Source organism: Pinus tabuliformis, chromosome 1_1, assembly GCF_031772625.1.
Source record: "Pinus tabuliformis cultivar Carrire ecotype Pingquan chromosome 1_1, CPIR1, whole genome shotgun sequence".
Taxonomy (NCBI): domain Eukaryota; kingdom Viridiplantae; phylum Streptophyta; class Pinopsida; order Pinales; family Pinaceae; genus Pinus; species Pinus tabuliformis.
This window is the reverse complement of record NC_142297.1, coordinates 531,320,097-531,342,550: the sequence shown is the minus strand read 5'-3', so window position 1 is coordinate 531,342,550 and position 22,454 is coordinate 531,320,097. Positions and strand designations below refer to the sequence as shown.

At 36.1% G+C, this 22,454-nt stretch overlaps 1 protein-coding gene across 13 annotated transcripts in view; it reads left to right on the top strand.

Annotated features, from left to right (window-relative positions):
- Positions 1-15,074: 15,074 nt before the first annotated feature.
- LOC149214121 (BTB/POZ domain-containing protein At3g50780-like) overlaps positions 15,075-22,454 on the top strand; it is a 68,220-nt gene continuing 60,840 nt past the window's right edge. Inside the window, exons 1-6 of one of the 13 annotated variants that reach the window (XR_016250888.1) lie at positions 15,265-15,527; positions 15,733-15,846; positions 16,426-16,542; positions 16,672-17,002; positions 17,160-18,472; positions 18,808-18,914. Coding sequence is in view for 1 of the 13 variants with exons in the window: in XM_089392194.1 (XP_089248320.1) it covers positions 16,991-17,002; positions 17,160-18,440 (1,293 nt within the window). In the remaining 12 variants the exon portion in view is untranslated. Of the gene's footprint in view, positions 15,230-15,264; positions 15,847-16,367; positions 16,388-16,425; positions 16,543-16,671; positions 17,003-17,112; positions 18,473-18,807; positions 18,915-22,454 lie in introns of those variants that run through there. The other 12 variants (XR_016250883.1, XR_016250889.1, XR_016250884.1 and 9 more) reach the window with 12 other exon arrangements.

Below are 22,454 nucleotides of genomic sequence, written 5' to 3'. Positions count from 1 at the left end.
CAACAGCTGTGAACCCCACCGAGGGGGTTTGTTCTTTAAAGATACTTTTATTCCTTGCGAGCCATAGAACCCAGGAAATGATTAGGGGAAGGTTTCTCAGGTTCTCTTCAGGGTGCTGCTTCCACCAAGTTTGCCATACTTCCGCTATTGTCCTCCCATCCCATGACACCCTCTTTTGGACCAGTCCCCCAATAGCTTGCCATACCTCCCTTGAGAAAGAGAATTTTACAAAAAGGTGTTGAATTGATTCAGAGTCATTTTTGCATAGAGCACATCTCCTTGGGCCTGACTTATATCTTTTCTGGAGAATATCCCAGGTTGGCACCTTCTCCTTGAGAATGCACTAGAAGAACAATCGAGCTTTTGTCGGACATTGCAGTTTTGAGTTCAATGTTACTCATATATAGATAGACAATTATATATATATTGCTAAATCATTTGCCTTTTATAGTCATTTTGTTTTTTCCATTACAACAAATTAAATTTCTTAATATAATTAGGTTATTGGAAGACAATTTTTTAATCAAACACTTATTGTTGAAGAGTTAATTATTTTCAACACATCAATCTTGAAGGGAAAAATTTCAAGCATAATGTTTGGTGACTGGTAACAGGTAAAGAGAAATCCAAATTCCAACCTTGATGAACACCACAATACAAAAAGTTGTAAAAAGAGAAAAGGCTTACATTGTATCTTTCCCAATGCCACCCATGAAAAGCACTAAAGTTCTTGAACCAATTGGCTTTATAAATGACACATTAAAAGAAAAAGAGAAATTGTTATATAACATCTTAGAAAAAAAATATATGATAACAACATTGCTTTTGATCAATTTTTGGACGAATTACATTTAACCAAAACTAATTACATCATAGCAATACAAAATCAATTAGTAGCTAACCTAAACTAAGCGGCAGGAATGCTAGCTATGCGGCCTTGTTAATTACTATGTACCTTAAACACAAATGGTTTGTAATTAAATTCAAAAATTCCATTTTTTCATTGGTGTAAAGTATTGAATAGACAATTTTTATGGGTTTTATTTTTTAATTTACAACAAAATAATTTAAAAAATATGAATTTGAAAAAAATATGTAAAAATAACATGTGTACAATTTAGACAACTCTCATTATATCAATCTATACTCTAATAACATGACATGTGTACTATAATATGAACATTATATTAAAAAAATTGTCATCATTCAATATTAGATAAATAATTATTAACTTGTTATCATTCTCTTCAATGTTATATATATATATAACGTTTATTTATCCAAAAAATGTTTAATTATATTAAAAAAATTAATAAAAAAAAGTTAAACAAATATTCATATAACTCATTTTACAATTTTATTATTGTTTGGAGTACATACAATACATCATGACATCAAAATATTTTATTAAACTCCACAAGGGAACGCTAGCAATGCGGCCTTGTTAAATCACACAGGAAAAGAAATTCACATTTATGAATTTTCAAAGCCGAGACAGGTGACCAGTTCGAACCTCGGGAGCCAAGACATGTACAAGGAAGGAAAGGGAATACGGGGATTATGTATTCTCCTTAGGCAAGGAAGAGTCTATGAGACACCTCTGCAGGTAAGGAAAAAAATAATTTCTCCGCTTTAAATAATGAGGGGTGTTTTGGCTTTGTCTTTGGGTTTTAGTTTGCCTAAGAATGATCCACGATGAATGAATGATATTTTAATGTCTATGAGATTAAACATAGTTTATGGGACCCAACGTCTTGTGCTTTGTCTTTTGAAATTCAATGCTTTTCTGATTCAAACTGATGATGAATTGGCCCAACTTTCTAATAGGAAAAATAGTCTATGGGACCTAGCCTCCTTGTGCTTTGCCTTTTGCAATTCAATCCTTTTCTTATTCAAACCGATGATGAGTTGACCCAACTTTCTAACAGTCCCCTCTCTGAAAAGACAATGCCAAGGGACCCCAACAACTTTTTTCAATTTATTCATTTTCTTATTCACATTGATGATGAGTTGGCCCAACTGACCCAACCTTCTAACAATGCCCTAACTGAAAAGACAATGTCAAGGGACCGATGCTAACATATTGCCATAATTGTCCCTATTGTCTTTGAAAGTATCACATTCCTAAATGAAATGTTTTTCCGATTCCACTATCCCATAAGTGCAAAAAGTACACGCTCGTTTTTCCCAAACTTCTTTAGGTCTTTTCCACCTTCCAGTATCACACCGAAGTTGATGTGAGTTAGTTCTTAATTGAGCAATAAGTATCTTTGCTCTCCACTAAATGTTAGCTCCAATGTACTATTTTTGTTGGAGATCACAAGTGGAGTTGAATTCCTCAACATAGTACTTCTTCCTTTTGCCCAAGTTTTTTCCCCACATAGGCTTACTGAACTTCTCCATAACAAAATTCTTTAACTCTTTTCTATTTGAGGGACAAACATTGAGGTAGAAATCCCATTTTTGCATCCATTTGTTGTTTTCTACTTGGAGAATTAACTCCTACTTGTCATGTTCCTATTAATTGATGTTCATCATTAAATGTAATTATTGTGTGGTTGTTAATTAGTTGGACCTGAGAGATTTAATCCAACTATTATAGCTCATATTTAGGTGTTTGGTTGAGATATTTTCTCAACTAGTTCATTGTACAGTTAAGATAGAATTTCTATCTTGAACCAATACTTATTGTATTTATATGTGATGTTTAATAGAATACAAGGGTAGTTTTGTGTGTATTATCAAATTTTATCTTGGTATTAGAGTCTATCTATGCTAACTCCCTCATGGGAGGGGCCAAGGGCATAGTGAGAGCTTAATTTGTTGCAGGGAGATTGTAATTCATCACTGCATCTTTTTTTAGTAGTGTGTTAGTTTGTATATGGAAGTGTGAATTGTTTGTTAGTTAGATTTGCAGAGAGAAGAGAGGGTTTATTACAGACTTGTAAATACTATCAATATTTCCCTTACCGCAGGGGGATTCCATTGATGTGGGGATTTATATGCGGTGTTTGTTTTGAGCCGATATTGTTGTTTCTGTTGAATATCTATAGATTCACGTCAACTAGCGAACGAGCGTCAAGACATGTGAGATCTACTGCGATTAATTTAGTCAATTCTCGGGATTAGGATCAGTTAGCTGGATGGTTCAAACAGACCTAGCTCACATACAAGGCCACAATGGGAACACGCTCGTCATCGTGATTTCATGTGATATCATGACAACTCCTCACAAAGACTACATTCCTTAAGATATTTCTCTCATCCACAGTTTAGGAATCTATTTGTTTAATAGGCCTCAGCCTCGTATTTTATTGTTTCCCTTGTTTTATTTATTGATTACTTTTCTTTGAATATATATATATATATATTTTAAATGGTAGATATATATATATATATATATATATATATATATATATATATATATATATATTTTTTTTTTTTTTTTTTTTTTTTTTTTATGTAGGAGTTGTCTTCAGTGCGAATTTTTGGAAGCTTTTACAATGGGTTTTTCTGTTGTAATTTCTCTAAAATCCAGCAGGAATTTATTGAAATCACAAGCTTGATGGGTAATCCTGTGCAACCAAAGTGCCCTAAGGGTTTTCTAGGGTGCTGAATCCATATATACAGTAAAAAAGCTAGTTTAAATAACACAAATCAAGATTTCATCTCAAATTTTTCCACCGGATTCCGGCATTGGAAAGTCCAAAAAATCGCACTAAAGACAACTCCTTTATTTATTTTACATTAATTATTTTTATTTTAGAGATTTTATTTCCATTAATTATTTTTATTTTTTAAATGATCTTGTCTCTATTAGGGTCTTGACTCATTTTATAATTTTTGACTTCCCTCCTTTTTTGGAGTTTGACTTTGATTTTTTTATTCTTTTTTGTTTGTTTTTGTTTTTGTTTTTATTATTTCCCAGTAGTATAATTTTTTAATAATATTTGGTTTTAATAGATTAATTTAAATATTAGTATTCAAAAACTAATTGTTTAATATAAGCCTTACTTATTAATATTTGTTTTTAATATATTAATATCATAATTTAAATATTATTTTTCAAAAACTAGTCGTTTAATATAGTTGTTACCTAATAATATTTGTTTTTAATATATTAATAAATTAATATCATAATTTAAATATTATTGTTCAAATATAGTCGTTACTTGAAATTATGGTTTCTACATTGCTCTCTATTTAAGTGTTTGCCATGGTCTGCCTCTTCATCTGGTTTGACGATGAACTACACTTGTTGGTTCAAAACGCGTCGACCAAAAATTTCTCTTAAGTGATTTCTACCGAAAGGATTTTCTTAATCTATTTGTTGTTTAATATCTCTGAGACACTAAAGACCGAAAATACTTTGGAAGTAGGCAACAACAACTTTGAAGTCAAGACCCAAAGCAGAAGTAAAAGTTGAAGTGGAGACCACGAGCGGTGGTCACGAATGGGATTCCACAATAAATGAAGGTACAATACAACTAAAAAACAATGAGACTAACGAAAAACAAGGGCAAAGAAAGAGAGTTTTGCCAAAGGAAAGTCTGTTATTCAGAAGATTCTATCATTCAGAAGATTCTATCATCATGGGATTCATTTGCACTAGGGTGCATTGCGGCGTGTGAAGCTCAAGGAGATTACAAAAATGTTTCAATTCAAATCTCTCTTTTGGGCTGCTTACGAACAAAAATTGAGGCCGAGACTCATTGAATTCCGACCGAGTCTTCTTATTGGTCCATGATGTTTTGGCAGCGTCCAATGTAGGGATGTGCAAAATGACAACCTAGATCATGTGCATCTTGTTGGGTAGTAGATAAATTATTAATATTATAATTTGTTTGTAAATTAAGTGATGATGAATTTTCAAAATCAGATGAAAAGGTCATGGTGTAATAACTGACTCTAGATACATTTTGTATCTAGACGACTCTTCTATCTAACTAGCAAGTATAGCGGTTGGCACCCATGTATCTCGGTAGATGGGAGGTCGACCATAGAATGACTAGTAGTTCAGTTTTTATTGCAAAAATGTAATTGGTTGTGTCTAAAGCTACTATTTAAGAGATCGAGTGGAAGTAAGGCTCAATATAGATGGTTGTTAAGTTAGTTTGGTAGTTGTGGATCTAGGGAAAGATCCCTCATTTGTTGAAGATGTGAGAGTGGTCTTCTGGTGAGGTTATGTGACAGCTTGAGACGTTGTTCAATAATTGACTTTGGGAGATCTGTGGTTTAGGAGTTTGGGAGTGGAACTCAGGAATCCAGTTTGCCAACTACAACTTTTTGAGGGTTATGAGACAACTTGATGGAGTTCGCTCTATGAAATTTCGAAGATGTTTAAAGAAGCTAATGAAGACATTACGGACAAGAAGAACAAGACAAGTAGTAGTTAAGGGAGGGACTTGGAGAATTAACTCCTACTTGTCATGTGCCTATTAATTGATGTTCATCATTAAATGTAATTGTTAATTAGTTGAAATATTTTTTCAGCTTATTCATTGTAATGTTAAAATATAATTTCTATATTAAACTAATACTTATTATATTTATATGTAATGTTTAATAAAATACACGAGTAATTTTCTCCCATCAAAATCTAAAAAGCATGATTCCCTTCCGTTTTGTAATGTTGCAGTTGGATTGAATCATAGCAAAATATTCGATTCTTTTTCCTGATGGTAAAGTTTCTCCGACTTTATTTTATTGACTTAATTGTAAATAATTCCACTTCCCCCTTTCATAACATCAAAAATAAAAATCTTGTGCTCCGTTAAATCTAAGGTATTAAGATAAAATTTTAAGCAATAAATTCCAAATAGTGGATTCTTTCACCCACCTTAAGCTTTTTGCCAGACACGAGGTTCGAACTTTGATTTAGTGGGCCGACTGGTTTTTATCGATTTAATAGTTAAAAAAATGCAAATATGGTGAAAGTGTAAAAATGACGCAGAAGAACATATATATATATGTATATATATATATATATTTACAAAAATATAACCATTAAATTTATCTCTTACATATTAAGGAACTTATAATAAATTTAGCCAAAATTTCAAAGGTTGATCATAAATTTTCATCCTTAAAATATACAAAAAATACAATTCCAACTTTCAAATTAGTTCAAATAACTTTGAAGTTTCTTGTTTCAGTTATGACCATTGAGTTTTCGAGAGATACACAAATGCTCTTCAGTGTTTTGGGTTCTCAGTTCGTTTACTTATCTGTATATGCTTTTGAGGTTATAGCCAATCCTCTACGGTCTTTTGAAGTGGGGTTGATGTTCGAAGGCTATAATGATGTCGTGAACATTTGTAGACAGCTGGTAAGTATATCTAGAAGAAAGAAAGAAAGAAGAAATTGTTTTAACGTCCACGAGGTTAAAGATAACCTATGGGATAAATTGCTTCTTCATTTGCTTGATGTATTCGACCCCTTTTCTGTGAAGCCTCACAATAAATGCTCCCAGCTTCTCGACAAATCCCTTGCTAAATAGATTATCCCAAGAGCTAGCTGCTAAATAGATTATCCCAGATTTGAGTGAGTAAATATGGAGTGGTTATAGGGTAGTTCCAAATATTATACTGGATTTGTAACTTACATCTTGTGATAGGTTATATTTCTTAGATCCCCTTGCTAAATAGATTATCCCAAGAACTAGATGTTAAATAGATTATCTCAAATTTGAGTGAGTAATTATGGAGTAACTATAAGGTAGTTCCAAGTATTATACTGGATTGTAACTTACATCTTGTGATAGGTTATATTTCTTAGATCGCATTTTGGAATTAAATATTACGATATATTATAGGGCATATACTGTTGTAAGTATGTATGTACCAAATATTGAGTATTATAATTATAGGAAAATTTCATAATAAATATTTATACCATAATTAATTAATTTTTAGATTAATAATTTTTTTATAAATTTAAAAATAATATTTCTTATATATAGTCTAATTTATAAATGAAATGGTTTTTTTCATGTCATTTTTTCTATTTAATTTTAACCAAAATCTAGTAGAGGTTTTTGTTTAATTTGTAGAATTTGAGTATCCCATGAGTTTTTTCATGGTGCTGAATCTATTTATGCATTCAAAATTGCTTGTTAAACAATAAAATCACATTTTTGTTTGAAATTATATTGTTGAAAAAAAAATATTTCGTATATATATATATATTCTAAGCAAGAAACATCTCTTAAGGGGTTCTTGCTTTTTCCTAGAAGAGAATTTAACTGTAAAACAACAGGAGGAAATGTTAAAGGTTAGGGCAGCAAGAGATGAAGGCAAGAGAGCATGGATTTTTAAAGGAAAAGCTGTGATAGCATGATTTGGACCTCCTTTCAAAACAGAGCAGCAAGATGGCAATAAAGAAGAGGCAACAAACTCTTCAACAGGAAATCAGGGAGCAAGGTCAGTATGGGAAATTAGGGACAAAGACTCAAATGTGAGTCTTGTATGTCAAAATAAATAACAATCAAGTCATACGTAGGTTTCCTTAAGATTAGTTTATTGGAACTGCAGAGATTACCCATGGAGACCAGGACCTAAGTTAGGGCATATTGCGGAAGATAGAGACATAATTTTCCTCATAGAAACACATGAGCATGAAGGGTGCAAGACACCTCTGTTTGAAGGATACTGGAAGATGGCAGTGTGGAACAAGGTAGTAAGGAATGGCAAAGGGCATGGCAGTATCATGGTTTTAGTAAGGGAGAAAGAAGGTCGTCTCATTCAGTTAGAAAAAAAAGACTCAAATAAGCAATTCATTTAGTTTAAAATATCAGAAAATGGAAACCACATCAGAATTGCAGCATGCTATTTTGCGCCGCAAGTTTCAAAAATATACAAAGGTAGAGGCCTTGACCATAAAGATCCATTTGCAACCTTAAAAGCAGATATTACAAATATTCCCAGCTAGGTGAAGTCCTTATAGTGGGTGATTTCAATGTTAGAACTGCAAGTGAGAAAGCTAACATTCTTTGCTGTAAAATGATTGCCACCCTATTTGTCTTATAAAAGAGAGTAATCATCAGTGGGAAACAATTTCAGAGGACAAGGGCTACAATCACTTTGGTGAACAATTGCTTACTCTATGTGGGGCCTTTGATTTAGTCATTTGTAATGGCTTGACTAGATGGGCAAAGTTCGGTAATTTCACTTGCAATACTTACAATGGAGCTAGTGTAGTAGATTATGTAATTTGCTCGCATGGTTTGTGTGAGAAAATGGACGAAGTTTTGATTTGAGATCAGTTGTGGGACTTAAAATCAGATCACAAGCCAATTTATTTATGTTTCTCTTGAACTGGAAAGAAACAATTAGAGTAAAAAATTTAGCATGTCCAAAAAAATCTCCCACAAGGCATACTTCTTTTGACCCCAGAAAATTGTAATACCTTTATAATGATGCTAGAGAGGCTCTTCGAGAAGGAGAAAATCACAATTCACAACCTTCATAGTCATCAATTAACACATTTAATTCAATGTGCACTTGTAAAGTGCAAAAGAGCAAAGATTAAGAAGTCTGAAACAAATTTCTTTCCGGTTAATGCCTAGTTTGACGAGGAATGCAAAAAGGCAAGGAGAATGTGGAAAGAGTCAAACAAGGATAACATAAAGCTCAAAGCTTACAAGCAGTTATTAAGCAAGAAAAAGGTTGATTTCATGGTTTCAAGGAGGGAAGAACTAATCTTCCTTATGAAAAATAGTCCCAAATTATTTTGGAAGGAGCTCCAACCGAAAAAGATACAAATTGGAAATAGTATTACAACTTCTAAATGGGTTGACTATGCAAGACAACTCTATGAGAAGGATACCAAGGTTAACCCCCCCACCCGGCCCCTTGGTCAACACTGATAATGAACTCTTCACGGTGTAAGAGGTAGAGATGGGCATCAAGAAGTTGGGAGTTGGAAAAGTAAAAGACTTAGCTGAAATCCAAGAAGAATATCTAAAGTGGGGCTCAAAGATTCTTGCACCTCACATTGCAAAAATTTTCAACAACATCATACAACATGGGCTCCCCATAGATTGGACAACTAGTCTGGCAATATCTCTTTTCAAGAGCGGTGACATCAATAATCCCTCCAATTATAAGACCATCATGATAAACCCTTTGTTTGCAAAGCTGTTTGGAAGCATGCTAGAAAATATAATTAGCAAGTGGGCAGAAGAAAGAGATAAGCATGCTAAAGGGCAAGTAGGTTTTAGACCTAAACATTCCACAGTCGATAATTGTATAACTTTAAGGCACATCATTGAAAAAGTTTGGGAGAAAAAGGAAGAAGCCTTTTGTTGCTTTGTTAATTTCAAAAAAGCATTTGGCTCGGTTCCTGGGTATAAGCTTTGGCACAGAATGGAGGAACTTGGGGTTCCTAAACATTTGAGAGCAACTGTGCATAGGCTATATGAAGAGGTGAAAGTCAAAATTAGAACTTTAGTAGGCATTTCTAAAAGTTTTAGAAGTGATATTGGGGTCAAGCAAGGTTGCCCACTGTCTCTTATCCTTTTTGGTTTATATATCGACAAGCTTGAGGAATGGTTAAATTCGCAAGGGGGTGATGGTATCTATTTGGGCAAGTTTGTTATAAGGCTTCTTTTGTATGCATATGACCTTATTCTGATTGCTAAATCGGCTCTTGGTTTGCAACAACACTTACTATCCCTTGAGCATTTTTATAGAAGTGTGGGGATGCAAGTCAATATCAACAAAACGAAAGTAGTGGTTTTCTCTAAGAAAAGAAAACATAAACAATATAAGTTCTACTTTCAAGACAACATTCTGGAAGAAGTTGCGGATTACAAATACCTTAGAATTAACTTCAACAAAAATCTAAGATGGGGTGGCTGTAGAAAGAAAAGAACTTTGGGGGGTTGGAAAGCATTTTATGCTTTTCAAAATAGGTGTAAAGAGACAGAGTTATGAGACTAGAAAACTACTCAAACTCTTTTTGGGCTTCTAGTGATTCCAGTGGTTCTCTATGGTTGTGAACTATGGGCCAACATTACATTTGACATGCAGTGGAAACAAATTGAGAAAATTCAGAAGCGTTTGATTACAAACAAATTCAAGATTAAAAGTGCAATTCCTTATGCTATCTTGTTAAGTGAAACATGGACTGCTCCTATTGAAGCAATTGCTATAGGGCGAGTCATAAGGTATTTAAAAAAAATTGAGCAAATGGAAGAGGGTAGTTTTTAGTCACTTTAGTGTCCTAAATTGCTTGCATGAATTATCAACCGAGGTTTGTAGATTGATGAAGTGTGATGCACTATATGTGCTTAGTTAACTTTTCGCTTATTTCATTGTTTTGTATTTTATGTTTGTTTTGAGGGTTTCTGTTCTTTGATGTCTAAGACTATACAATCTATAAGAGATTTACATGGATCTAATGAGTTTTAAAGAAAAGGATAGGTTCCTAAGTTAGCCTAATCTCCTAAAAATGGACCAAGAATCATTTTAACTAGTTAGGACCTAATAAGAGAAATAGATCATCTATCTTATCCTATCATTTAGTCCTAATCCATGGATCTAATTCTTAAAACCAAAAGTAATATTGATGCATAAGGCAATTCAATAATTGCATTCATTTAGCCATTCAACCATTAAATTTTGGAATATGATAGAATCAATATCTTTAAAATGATTTTTTTGGGAATGTCAAGTGATGCATCTAAGTAATGACCTGAAAACAGAAAAGAAAAGATGACAGTTTGTAAAACTAAAAATGCGCTGAGCAAGCTCAATCACTGCATGAATTAGATATTAAACCAATTAAGTCATAATTATCATCATTTCGAAATGGTTTTGAGAACATCTATTAATACAACTAATTAACAGTTCTATGCTAAGAAAATGAGTAATCAAAACAGTAAGAAGCTAAGCAATTGTGTATTCCCATTACTTCATTCTTCATTCAGTGATTTCTCATATAATATCTCAGAAGAAGAAGACTTGCACAGTTGTGATTTTTATCCTTACACTATCAATTACAAACTGAAATGAAACAAAACTAGAGAAAACAGACTTGTAGAAAAAGAGTAATAGAAATTAAAATGAAAACAACAAGTGAAAAACCTCCTTCAGTGCAGGGGCCCTTTGCAACTGATGTGGCTGGATGACGGCTAACTAAATATGCACTTTTAAACCACCATTGACAAAATAGAGTTTGTATTATCAATAAAACGAAGTCTGAACAGAGTATTTAACAAAAGCCTGTAATTCCTTCTAGCTTCTTACTACCTCTCGGTTTCATTCAACTGATATTTATAGAAAAATAACATAACTGTCTAAGAGAAAATCTTGTTACAGGTGGCTTGATCCGAATCTATCGTGACTGTTTATAAGAAGATATGCTACAAGTGGCTTAATTCAAATTGTAATGAGATTGTTAAACTTCTGATCAACTACAAGTGGCTTGATCTGCATTAACTCCTCAACTTCTGATCAGCTACAAGTGGCATAATCCGCATTACCTCTTCAACAAAACTATTAGACTCTTGATTAGCTACGAAAGAACAAATCAAGATGTCCTACTGCTACTAGATAACGTATTTGACTCCATATTTAATCATGACTTTAGGCATGCTTTGCTTTTCTGTCGATTTGGACCAAGTGAATAGGATAGAATCCACGTGGAGTTGATTCTGGAGATGCCCATGTGGCCCAGTTCTTCATTTAACACCTATAACCTGCCAAACCATGAGAGTAACTATGGAACTCACAGTCAGCTGCAGAATAGCTAATTTGCAAAAATCTATTAAAATAGCAAGAACATGAAAATATAATATGACGATCATTTTAATGCTTTCCTAAGACAAAATCTAGCATTTATCATTGATTGGATATGTAGTCTTATGAGAAATCAAGAGAAAAAGATGAGAACAAATGTAAAGGGGAAGGTAATTCTGAGGTTCAATAGGTAGATGGCCTAAGGTTGTTTTTAATGACATATTATGCAAAAGAAAAAAAACTTAGATGCAACAAAATAACAAATGGTTTGGTAAATGGAGTATTTGCTTGAACGTGTGTTCCATAAACAACAAAGAGATAAAAGCTTTTGTTATGGAAAAATTCCACAAGCGTACTTGGGATAAAGAGCTAGGAAGAAAGAAAAAGTACTATATTGAAGTGTTTAATCCCACTCATAGTCATCAACCAAAAGTATACATAAGGCCAATATCCCTTGGAGAGCCAAAATTCTTATTGCTCAGTTAAGGATTAATTCTCATCAACTCCGCTGTGAAACATGGCGCTGGAAAAGGCTAAAAGAAATGTGGGAAGAAAGAGTATGCATTTTTTGTTCTTTTGGAAAATGTGGAAACATAAAAACATTTGATTTTAGAATGTGAGGCCTTCAAAGGAAATATGGAAAGTTATGCAGATATGCTAACAACTAGCTCTTGGGATAATCTATTTAGCGAGGGGTTTGTTGAGAAGCAGAGAGTATTTATTTTGAAGCTTCACATAAAAAGGGCCGGATACATCGAGCATATGAAGAAGCAATCTGTCGCATAGGCTATCTTTAGCCTCGTGGACGTTAAAATGATTTCTTTCTTTCTTCTTTCTATATATATATGGACATGTAAGAACATAATTGCAAATGTACTTATTTTCCATTGTTAATTGGGAATCTTAACCACTATATGTCTTAGTATGAAATTAGATTTTGTGCATGTATTTTATTCTATATAATAGTTTCTAGATTTAATTGATAGCGCTGAGAGGCTCATTCTTCTACAACCCACCGAAGGTGATGTGTAAATATATCAGTCATTTTTAAAATAAAAATAAAATATTTTCTAAATACAAAACAATGTCGGCAATAATAAAAAAGAAAAAAATATGCTATGCATATTTAATTAGTTATCCATATGACTTGAAAATATATTATCAACAAAAAAACAGTTTAAAATAACTCAATACACACGTTATTCTGCGGTTTATCTCTTCTGCGGCTGCGGCGACAGCGACTGATCTCTTTGGCAGTAGATGCGTGCATAAGAACTGATCTGGGACTGCGGCTGATCTCTTATGCGGCTGCGGCTGATCTGCGGCTCCCTCATTTGTTCCGTGGCTGGCTGATATTTTTAAGAACTGATCTGGGGCTCCCTTGTTTGTTCTGCGGCTCCCTTGTTTGTTCTGCGGCTAGGGGGTTTTGATCGATTGTTTTCTGCCACGATAACTTTGTAAAAGCTAAGACCTATGCAAAGTTAAATTGAAGTTGAGATCGATAGATCTGTGTACGAGTCATGCAATTAAAATACTCTAAGGGTTTTCTTGCCGATTAAAAAGCTAAAAAAGCTAAAAAAGCTAAAAAGCTTACTGATATTTTGCCACCCGGTTCTAGCTAATCTTCTGCAGCTAGATCTAGATCTAGATCTAATCTTTTTTGCGGCTAGGTTCTAGATCTAATCTTCTGCGGCTAGATCTAGATCTAATCTTATCTTCTTCTTTATTTCTCTGCCGTTGGGTTCTACGGGCAAGTAAAATATGGCTCCCAGCTTCGCAAAAATAACTGCTGGCTCATTTCTGTCTGCTTCTGGAGGGAAAGCTCCTGCCCATATCGTTAGTGAAGCCCCAGCTCCCACTGTCCAGGTGGTCCAGGCCTCACTTGATGAGGCTTTGAAATTTTTCGAAAGTGCCCTAATCTGTCGGTTCAATGGTTTTTGGCCGCAGCTGACAACTCTCCACAATCGGATCTCGGAGGTATGGAAGCCTGTCATTTTTGATGAAATTAATATATACCTCTGTGCTAGGGGTTTCTTTATAGTAGATTTTGAAAATCCTGAAAGCAGACAATGTATTCTAGATTCCGTCCCTTGGTTTTGGGAAAAATCAGGCCTATTCATGAAGCCATGGAACCCATCATTCGATCCGTCAACAACAGTGATAACCTCAGCACCAGTTTGGGTGAGATTGCCAAGTCTACCTTTGCATCTCTGGAATCTCTTATCGATAAAGGCCATTGGAAATGCAATTGGGGAATTTTACTGCAGGTGCCCAGAAACAGAGGAATATGCCAGAACTACCTATGCACGCATCTGTGTGGAAATGGACTTCAGCGTCGGATTCCCAGTTGAAATAAACCTAACAAGTAAAGACTATGTGTGGAACCAGAAACTCGATTATGAAAGTGTCCTCTTCAGATGTTGATCCTGCTTTGAGACAGACCACCTAGCCAAAAATTGCCCAAAAGCCTTCGAGAAAAATTCTGCTAGATAAAACTACCATAGATCTACATGGTGGGAAGGAGCACAAAAATAACACTACACTGTCATCAAAGAAGAATACTCAAGAGAAAACTTTGAATCACAAGAAATCGAGCAAGAAAGAAACAACTCTCAAGACAAGCAGGGAGAAAGCCCCGCCCAATAACAAAAAAGTGAACTCGACAACCCCTCAAACATCAACAGTTATGATGATTCGAATACTGCACAAAATAAATCTTCATTTAACAGCAAAGCAGATCTCCTAGACCAAACTTCTTCTTCGACTACCTTCAAAAGGACAAACACAATGGATCACGAAGCTAAGACACCAATGTCCCAAGAACTAGAAGAGATGAAGAAGATGCAAGATAAAAGAAGTTGGAAGACCGTAGAGAAAAAAAAAGAAAGCTATAGCATTAATCTCGCCAAGAAAGACGAGGAGCCAGATAATTAAAAACTAAAAAAGTCTGCTAAATCAATTTGATTTGAGTGGACGTTAACCACCACCACCACCACCACCATCATCATTTAGAAATACAATTTAGACATTAAATAATTATACATTATTTACACTTTAAAATAAATTTACTTAAATATTTATAAATTATTTACCATTTAAAATAAATAACCTTTCTGGAAATTTGATCTGATCCATGTTTAAATCTTTATATTAGATTCTTCGTTAATATAAATCTATGCTTATCTTAATACCTGAAAAATAATTCCAAACAGTTTCATTGTGACAGAATGTCCCCTCCCCGCGGTGAGGCAAATGAATCAAGCTATGACAATAGTAGGTGCCATTTCCAACCTACTACGAGATGTTAGGTGGAAATTGCAAACCATGTTTTCTTGGCGTGCCTAACAGTATCAGGATGGCATCTCAAAGGTGACTTCCATCCAATTCTTGGACGACAACCGTGATTAACAAAACCATCACCTGATTTTGTGGTCGTTGGAGATTTTGACGGCGCTTACGCAAATGAGCCTCTGGATTTGGATTGGTCGGTAAGTCAACTTTCTAGTTACACATCTCCCACTTACGGATCGTTTCCTTTAAAAGTATGACACTAACGGCCAGTGTTCGATCCACGAATGGACAGAAGAGGGACTGCGTGTTCTCGCGAAGCGTATTCACCTTCTCTCCACACCTCGGCTCCGTGGCAAAAATAGGCGCGGAATTCTGGGCAGCGAAGTCGCAGTTCCCTCGCATGATGGGCTCTTTGGCCATTTCCGGTTGGGCTTTTAGTATTTGCTGCAAGTCCGATGTGCTGGAATCTGAAGGGCAATGTCTCGGAGAGAAGTGGTGGAGTTATTGTTATTTGAGAGATTTCAATTGACAAATTTGCCTGGAGTCTTTCTGGCTATGCTATATTTTACATGAATGATATTTCAAAAATTCTAAGAAGAGTATCCCATAAATTACTACTAACTTGACTGGGTCGAGTTTACCGACCACCTTGACTAATCAAGTTTACCCGACCACCTGACAACGGTTTTTCGCTTGTCAGGAAATATAAAGCGTGATTTCCTTGCGTTTTTTGAGGTCGCAGTTGGAATGAAACATAGCCATGGTGTTGGAGCACGATTCTTTACTGAACAGGATCAGATTGTGACTCTTGAAGGTAAGGCTTCACCGACGTTGCTTTAAATCTTCGTTTTAGCAGTTTTGGCAAGCTTGAGGTGCCTTTTCCGATCACATTGATGCAAATATTTAGTAGAATTTCTAATGTTTCTTCCGTGCGGTTGAATTTAGGCATTATGACAAACATTTTGACCCAGAGCTACCATTTCTGGGCAATAAAATTCAACACCATTATTAAGTGTTTGTCCGTCACAAGGTTCTTGTTTTGATTGAGCGCGATAAATCTTGGATTTATTGATTAAGTTCAGTCAAATGTTAACCATTATGATGAAATAGCTGTAAAACATGATGCAGAACTACTTTCTCTGACCAATAAAGTTTAAATAATGTATTCTGGCACTTTTCTTGAATATTTATTTGGTCATAAGGTTCAAGCATTGATTTGCTTTCTTGAATATCTAGTTTAAATGTTAGCCATTTTGATGAATACTTCTGCAAATTTTGATGTAGAACTACTTTCTGGTAGCAAAAGTTCAAAAAGTGGATTCTAACACCTTTCGTTGAATTTCATCTGCCATAAGGTTAAAGGCTTGTTTCGGTCCGACTAACTTTGTCTTAGTTTAAATGTTAGCCGTTAGAATGAAATAGCTGTAAAAAAACTGGCGCAGAACCTACCTATTTGGAGAAATAATGATGAAATAGTGGGTTCCGGCACCCTTGTGTTTTCTTCGGTCAGGTCTAAGCTTTGATTTACTGCGATTAATTTTGACTTTCTTAAGCTTTAAGTTTTCAAGTAGATACATGGTCCTCTGCAATATTTTGGCTGCTCAGAGCGTAAACATATTAACTGTATATGCTTTCTCAGGTTACAGTGAGGTCTTTTAAAGGGGATTGAGTCTATATTGCTTGACAACACCGGGAGACGGTTAGGGAGGATATATTCTGATATTTATGCAAAGCACAAATCTGATGGCCAAATTGGGAGTAATACAGTGATAAGAGGTTGCATTACATGTTTAAGGCGATAATTCGCAGCTCCAAAACCAAGCATTTTAGAACTTAGTTCAAAGAACTTATGGTAGAAGACTTCGTCTTGGTTTTTTCGGTGCGGACTTAAATTTACATGTACAAAGAAGAGCAAGGCTTGCACAAAGGAACTTAACCTCTTTGTCGGCTATTTAAGGATGGCGAATCTGGTAAATCTGCCCCAGCCAATTCCTTTAATTGGAGATCCTGAATTTCTGCTTTTTACAATTTAGAGGGTTTGATTCAAAAACTTAAGATTAATTTGCATTTGATGATTTAGAGAGCTTGTTTGGAAAATCACAGTTCAATTCTAATTGAATGGCTCAGCAGAGGTTGGTATTTGGAGACAAAGAAACGGCAGACGTGATATTAAGATTGGTACCTTTAGAAGGACTTGAACAACCTCCTCTTCATGTCCATTCTCAAGTTCTTCGTAGGTCCGAGTTCTTTGATGCCAGGCTATCGGAACGATGGTCTTTTGGTGGTGGCATACAGCCTATAGAGCTAACCCTGAATAGTTGCAAAAATGTTGAGAATTATGTGAAGTGCATTCAATTGATGTATTCTTCAAAGCAGTTAAAGTTCAACAGCATCCAAGAGGCCTTGTCAATTTTGGAGATTGCATCAGAATTGCTCTTCGCCGACTGTGTAAACTCATGTATGCAATATTTGGAAGCAATACCATGGACTGCAGAGAGTGAATCTCAAATTCGTTCATCGATTATGTCACTACAGTTGCAATTGTCCCCTGACTTGGCTGTTCGTCTTTCCACCCATGGATGTACTCCTGACTTTAAACCTGTCAACACTATGGGAGAAATCTTAAGGGAATTGTTGTCTCTAGTATCAAACGGGGCACCTGCAAAAGCCCGTGATATAGCAAAGAGGGTTCTCCGAGCCAATGATCATCTAAGCATCTCTCCAGCTTTTGCAGACGTGAATAAATTAGCACTGTTCCAAGAGTTACAGAGTAATTTAGAGCTTGTCAAGTCCCAACTGCGGAAATTTGCCAGCTTTTTTTCATGGAATTCTCATCAGATCAATGTTGCAAGTTCTGCACTGTGCTGGCTTCTTGATGAGCTTTTTGTGTTGCAGATGTCTGACATGGCTGTGAAAATGTTTGCCGAGGAGCAAGATCTTGCTCAGTTAATGGTTACTAGGATATATCAAAATCCATTCACAGAGACCTTATTCAGCATTTTGGTTCGTCTACTACAGGCCTTGCGAACCGGAGAAGTGATTTGTCCCAGATCTGTACGACTTTCTCTGGTAACAACTTGGTTACCTGTCATAGCCAAGCTCACTCACGATGATGAATATTTAATAAAGGACAATGAATTGCACAGTGGTCTGGAGCAAGGGCTGAGTGCTCTTGTTGGTACTCTTCCTATTGCAGACCAAGAACAGGTGTTCAAAATTTGGATTAGTGCTTGCCTCAAAAGTAGAAAAGCATGGCCTGATCTGAGCATGGCTTTTGATTTATGGTGTGACAAACTCAGACAGGCTCAAAATGAAAAGGATTCAGTTTCTTCGTTGGATCTGCCCAAATGTAGTGATAGACATGGCAGTGCTTCATCTTCGGGAAGTCATAATTCTCCATCCAACTAAATTTTTACTCCTCTGGATGCCAATTTTTTCCAGTAAGTGCATGTATGACTAGATTGAATTTACTGTTAAGATATAGTAAAGCTTTTTATTGAAGGCATTTAAATCAAAGTATGTGCAATTCCATTGGCCATACAGCAAAGTTCTTTGAAGTTGCATGTGAACACTATTCTGCAAATTTAAATTACACGGTGGAACTGATTCAATGTAGCTTGCTATGAGAAAATTGCTTTAGTATTTTGATGGATTGTTTATGATCTTAGTAAAGCAAAACATGCAACCTATAAGAGGTTCACTAATCATATTGATTATATTTAAATAGTGTACGTCCTCTTTGGACTATGCTGAAAACTATTCCTGATGTTTGCAGGGTGTAAATGATTATAATAAAGATATCTGGTGCACAGGGTGTAAATAATTATAATAAAGATTGCTGAGAGTCCGTGATCTGGGGGCCATATTTTAGCCAAAAGCAAGGTAAAGAATGGATGTATATGCTTATTAAAAAACTGGTTTGGTTCTTCATTAAAGCTCAATGTGCACTTGCATATAGACTTAGTAAGACAACTCATGCATTGCAGCCTAAAGAAATTCTGGGAAGTTACAAAACAACACCTTCACAAATGTTCTGTGATGTTACCTGAAAAATTCTCTGAACTCAGAATAGAGCAGCACTTACTGTCTGGTATAGGAACTTTGCCTTTGGACCAGCTTTGGGTCTCCGAACAGTAGTAATGGAAAAACTGTGGAAATAGCATGCTGATCACATGTTGAATCTCATCAATCTCTTTGGGAAGGCCCTATTGTTGATAATGCGAATCACTTATGATCTGCTAAATAGCTAACTTTGGGTGATGCAAGAGCATCCTTGGCACTACTGTTATTCTGCACATTTCCTTACGTTTGCTTAGTTTTGGTTCTATTTTATGATTAAAGACCAAAAAATGAAAAGAAAAATGTAATGTAGTGAAATATTTATTGTTCTTAGTGAATTTTGTCAACCGTTAGAATATGAAGCATCATATTTGGAATTTGAATAGCTAGGGTAGTTGTACGGTTAAAAGCCAAGGAGTACAAGCATGAATACGAAGTTTGTAAATAAGCAAGGAGCCTTTGGTTCTCCTTTTGATTTTAGTTTGTGTATTGTGGATGGTTGTGTAATCCAGAGTCTTGTGCATAGGCTCTATGAATGTAAAGTGGCCCAGGATATTTGCCATTAATTGAATAGAAAGGTTGCAAAATTTGGTGGCTGTTTTTGTTGAATGTTTTCTGGTGTGTGTAGTTTTGTTGTGGGATGCTTATTGTTTAAATTGTTACTTGTGTGGTGTCATCTCTCTTTGCAGATTTCTTTGCATCAAGCATATTAAAGCAAGTAGAATCTTGAGGGATTGGGGCAATTCTAGCAAAAAAGGGGAGCTAGGTAGAATTGTTACCTTGAGAAGTGGGGGCGGGGGAGGGCAGATTTTGTGAGACAACACTTGCAATGAAAAAGGAGAAGTGTAGATGATGTGAAAAATCGGTTACCCGATTCCTACTGCAGTAGCTGATGTTAATTGTTCTAATTGTTAATTCGATTAAACAATTTACTTGCTGTGTGCTACGACAAATATTGAATTAAATACACTGCAGCCTACACAAATAAAAATTGCGGAAACTAAATATAGCACAGGAGAGAAATAAGCATCGCACACATCTACACAGTGGTTTTTGGACAAAAGTCCCCGGGGAAAACCAATGCGGGAAAATCGGTGCAGCAGCTGAGGGTCTATATTATTAACCAGTAGTAATTTCGAGTACAATTCATTGGATTCCCAACTAGCTATCCGATATAGAGAGAAACTGGGAAAAACAAATAGTGAGATGATCTCACCCTGTCACTCGAAGAACGGGCACTAATCTCGCTGGAAATGAGCCTCTGCGTCCCTTCTGCATCAGCCTCTGTGCAGAACTGCGTCAAACCCACGCAGTCTTTGTGTCACTTCTGCTGGGACTATGCTGCGCTTCCTTCTAATCCTCTGTTGGCTGGAATCTTCAGCTCTCTGGCCTCCCGGTCTCACATTCTGGCTCTGGCGCTGGATTTTGACTGTTCCTCACAGAATTTCGATCTCCCTCTCAGGCTCTGCGCTGCCACAACATAGCTCTGCGTTAGCCTCTCTGGACGTCGTTCTGCCCTCTTTGCCTTGTACTCTTTGGACTAGGAAAACTTTCCTCTGGATACTATCCCTGCCCCTCACTACCAGAAATCACTTCGATCTCTTCTCTACCAACTACTGCACTGCCCTTTCTGAGAAATTTGATCTCATGATCTCTCTCTCTTGATGTGTTTCCCAAATGCCCATCAAGTCTCTTCTTATAATCCTTTTTTTGAGAAACAACGACTCAGATTAGATTCTAATCAATGGCTCAGATCATTTTGGCTTAATCCTCGTCTTCTTCTAGAAATTTCACCCACAGTTTGATTAATACCCTTTAATTATTTTAATTTCCTAAGTTTAGACTTAGGCACCCATTAAAAATAATTAATTATTTAATAAAACTGATTCTGGGTGGAATTTCCCAAAACGATTTCTGGGTATTGTGGAATACATGTGTCCAAGCCTGCTTGCAAATTTTGAGGCTTAGAGCACATCCGATACTACCAGAAATCAACACTCCCTCTTAGCGAGGAATGTGCTCTAGTAATGCAACTCGCTGAAGAACCACTCTGACATTGAAACATCTCCATCTACATTGCTAATGTCTGACATCACTACCCATCAACAACTGCGCAAATGCTGCATCTATATTGTTGCTAACCCTACCACTGCCAACATTGCATCTGTACTACAACTCCCTCTCAAGTTTTGCATTTCAGTGCTGCTGTAGGCCCTGCCACTTCATCTGCACTGCAACCTTCTCTAACTGCTGCTGCTACTGCATCAACAACGGAAAAGCATAAAAAATTACTGAATAGGTGTTCAACATGATGCATCTGTTGCTCGAGTTCTAACTGCTGTTGGTCTTTGCGCTGACCCTCTGAAGCCTCTGCGCTATTGTTGACTCTGCACTGTGCCAACTGCACTATTGTTGACTTTGCACTGTGCCAACTGCACTGCTGCCCCTCTGCTCTGTGTTGCTCAGTCTTTGGCGCTCCTAGCCACTGCAACTGTTACTCCGACACTCCTCTGCACCAACTGACATTGGTCCATCCTGCTACTTTTGATCTGGGCTCTCATAGCAAGGTATTGATCCATGAGGTGGACTCCTTAAAGACCTTGCCCATCTGTATTTCTTTCGAACTACAATTCTATATCACCCCACCTCTGGGCAATCATGGAAAACTTCTCCTCTTCGATCTATGCGGTGCAGCCTTCGGATCATGCTTCTCGTCCTTGTCCTTCTTCTTGAGAGAACTGTTGATTTCTTGTAGCATCGGATGTGCTATAAGTCTCAAATTTTGCAAGGAGGCTTGGGCACATGTATTCCAAAGAACCCAGAAAGCGTTTTGGGAAATTCCACCAAGAGACAGTTTTATTAAATTAATTAATTATTTTTAATGGGTCCCTAAGTCTAAACTTAAGAAATTAAAATAATTAATGTGTATTAATCTAACTGTGGGTGTAACTTCTAGAAGAAGACGAGGATCAAGTAGAAATGATCTTAGCCATTAATTAGCTTCTAATATGGGCCATTGAATGTCAACAAGAAGATTATTTAAGGAGGCTTGAGGGTCATTTGGAAAACACACAGAGAATTGATCAGTCACATCGAATCGCTGAAGCTAGAGGCAGTGCAGTGATTTCGTAGTCATCATGCAGAGAGGGGCAGAGAGAGTTTTGGCTGGAGGATTTTCTTCAGAGCCAAGAATACTCAGCAGAGAGGTAGAGAGACACACAAAGGAGGCAATACAGTGCCTAGAGAGGGTGACGCAGAGCCAGAAAGGGCTCACGCAGGGCCCACGTAGAGCAACGCTGAGCCTTCATGCAAAAGTCCTAATTTTTTTGAGGAGGTTGACGTTCTGAGCCGGGAAGGCTAGAG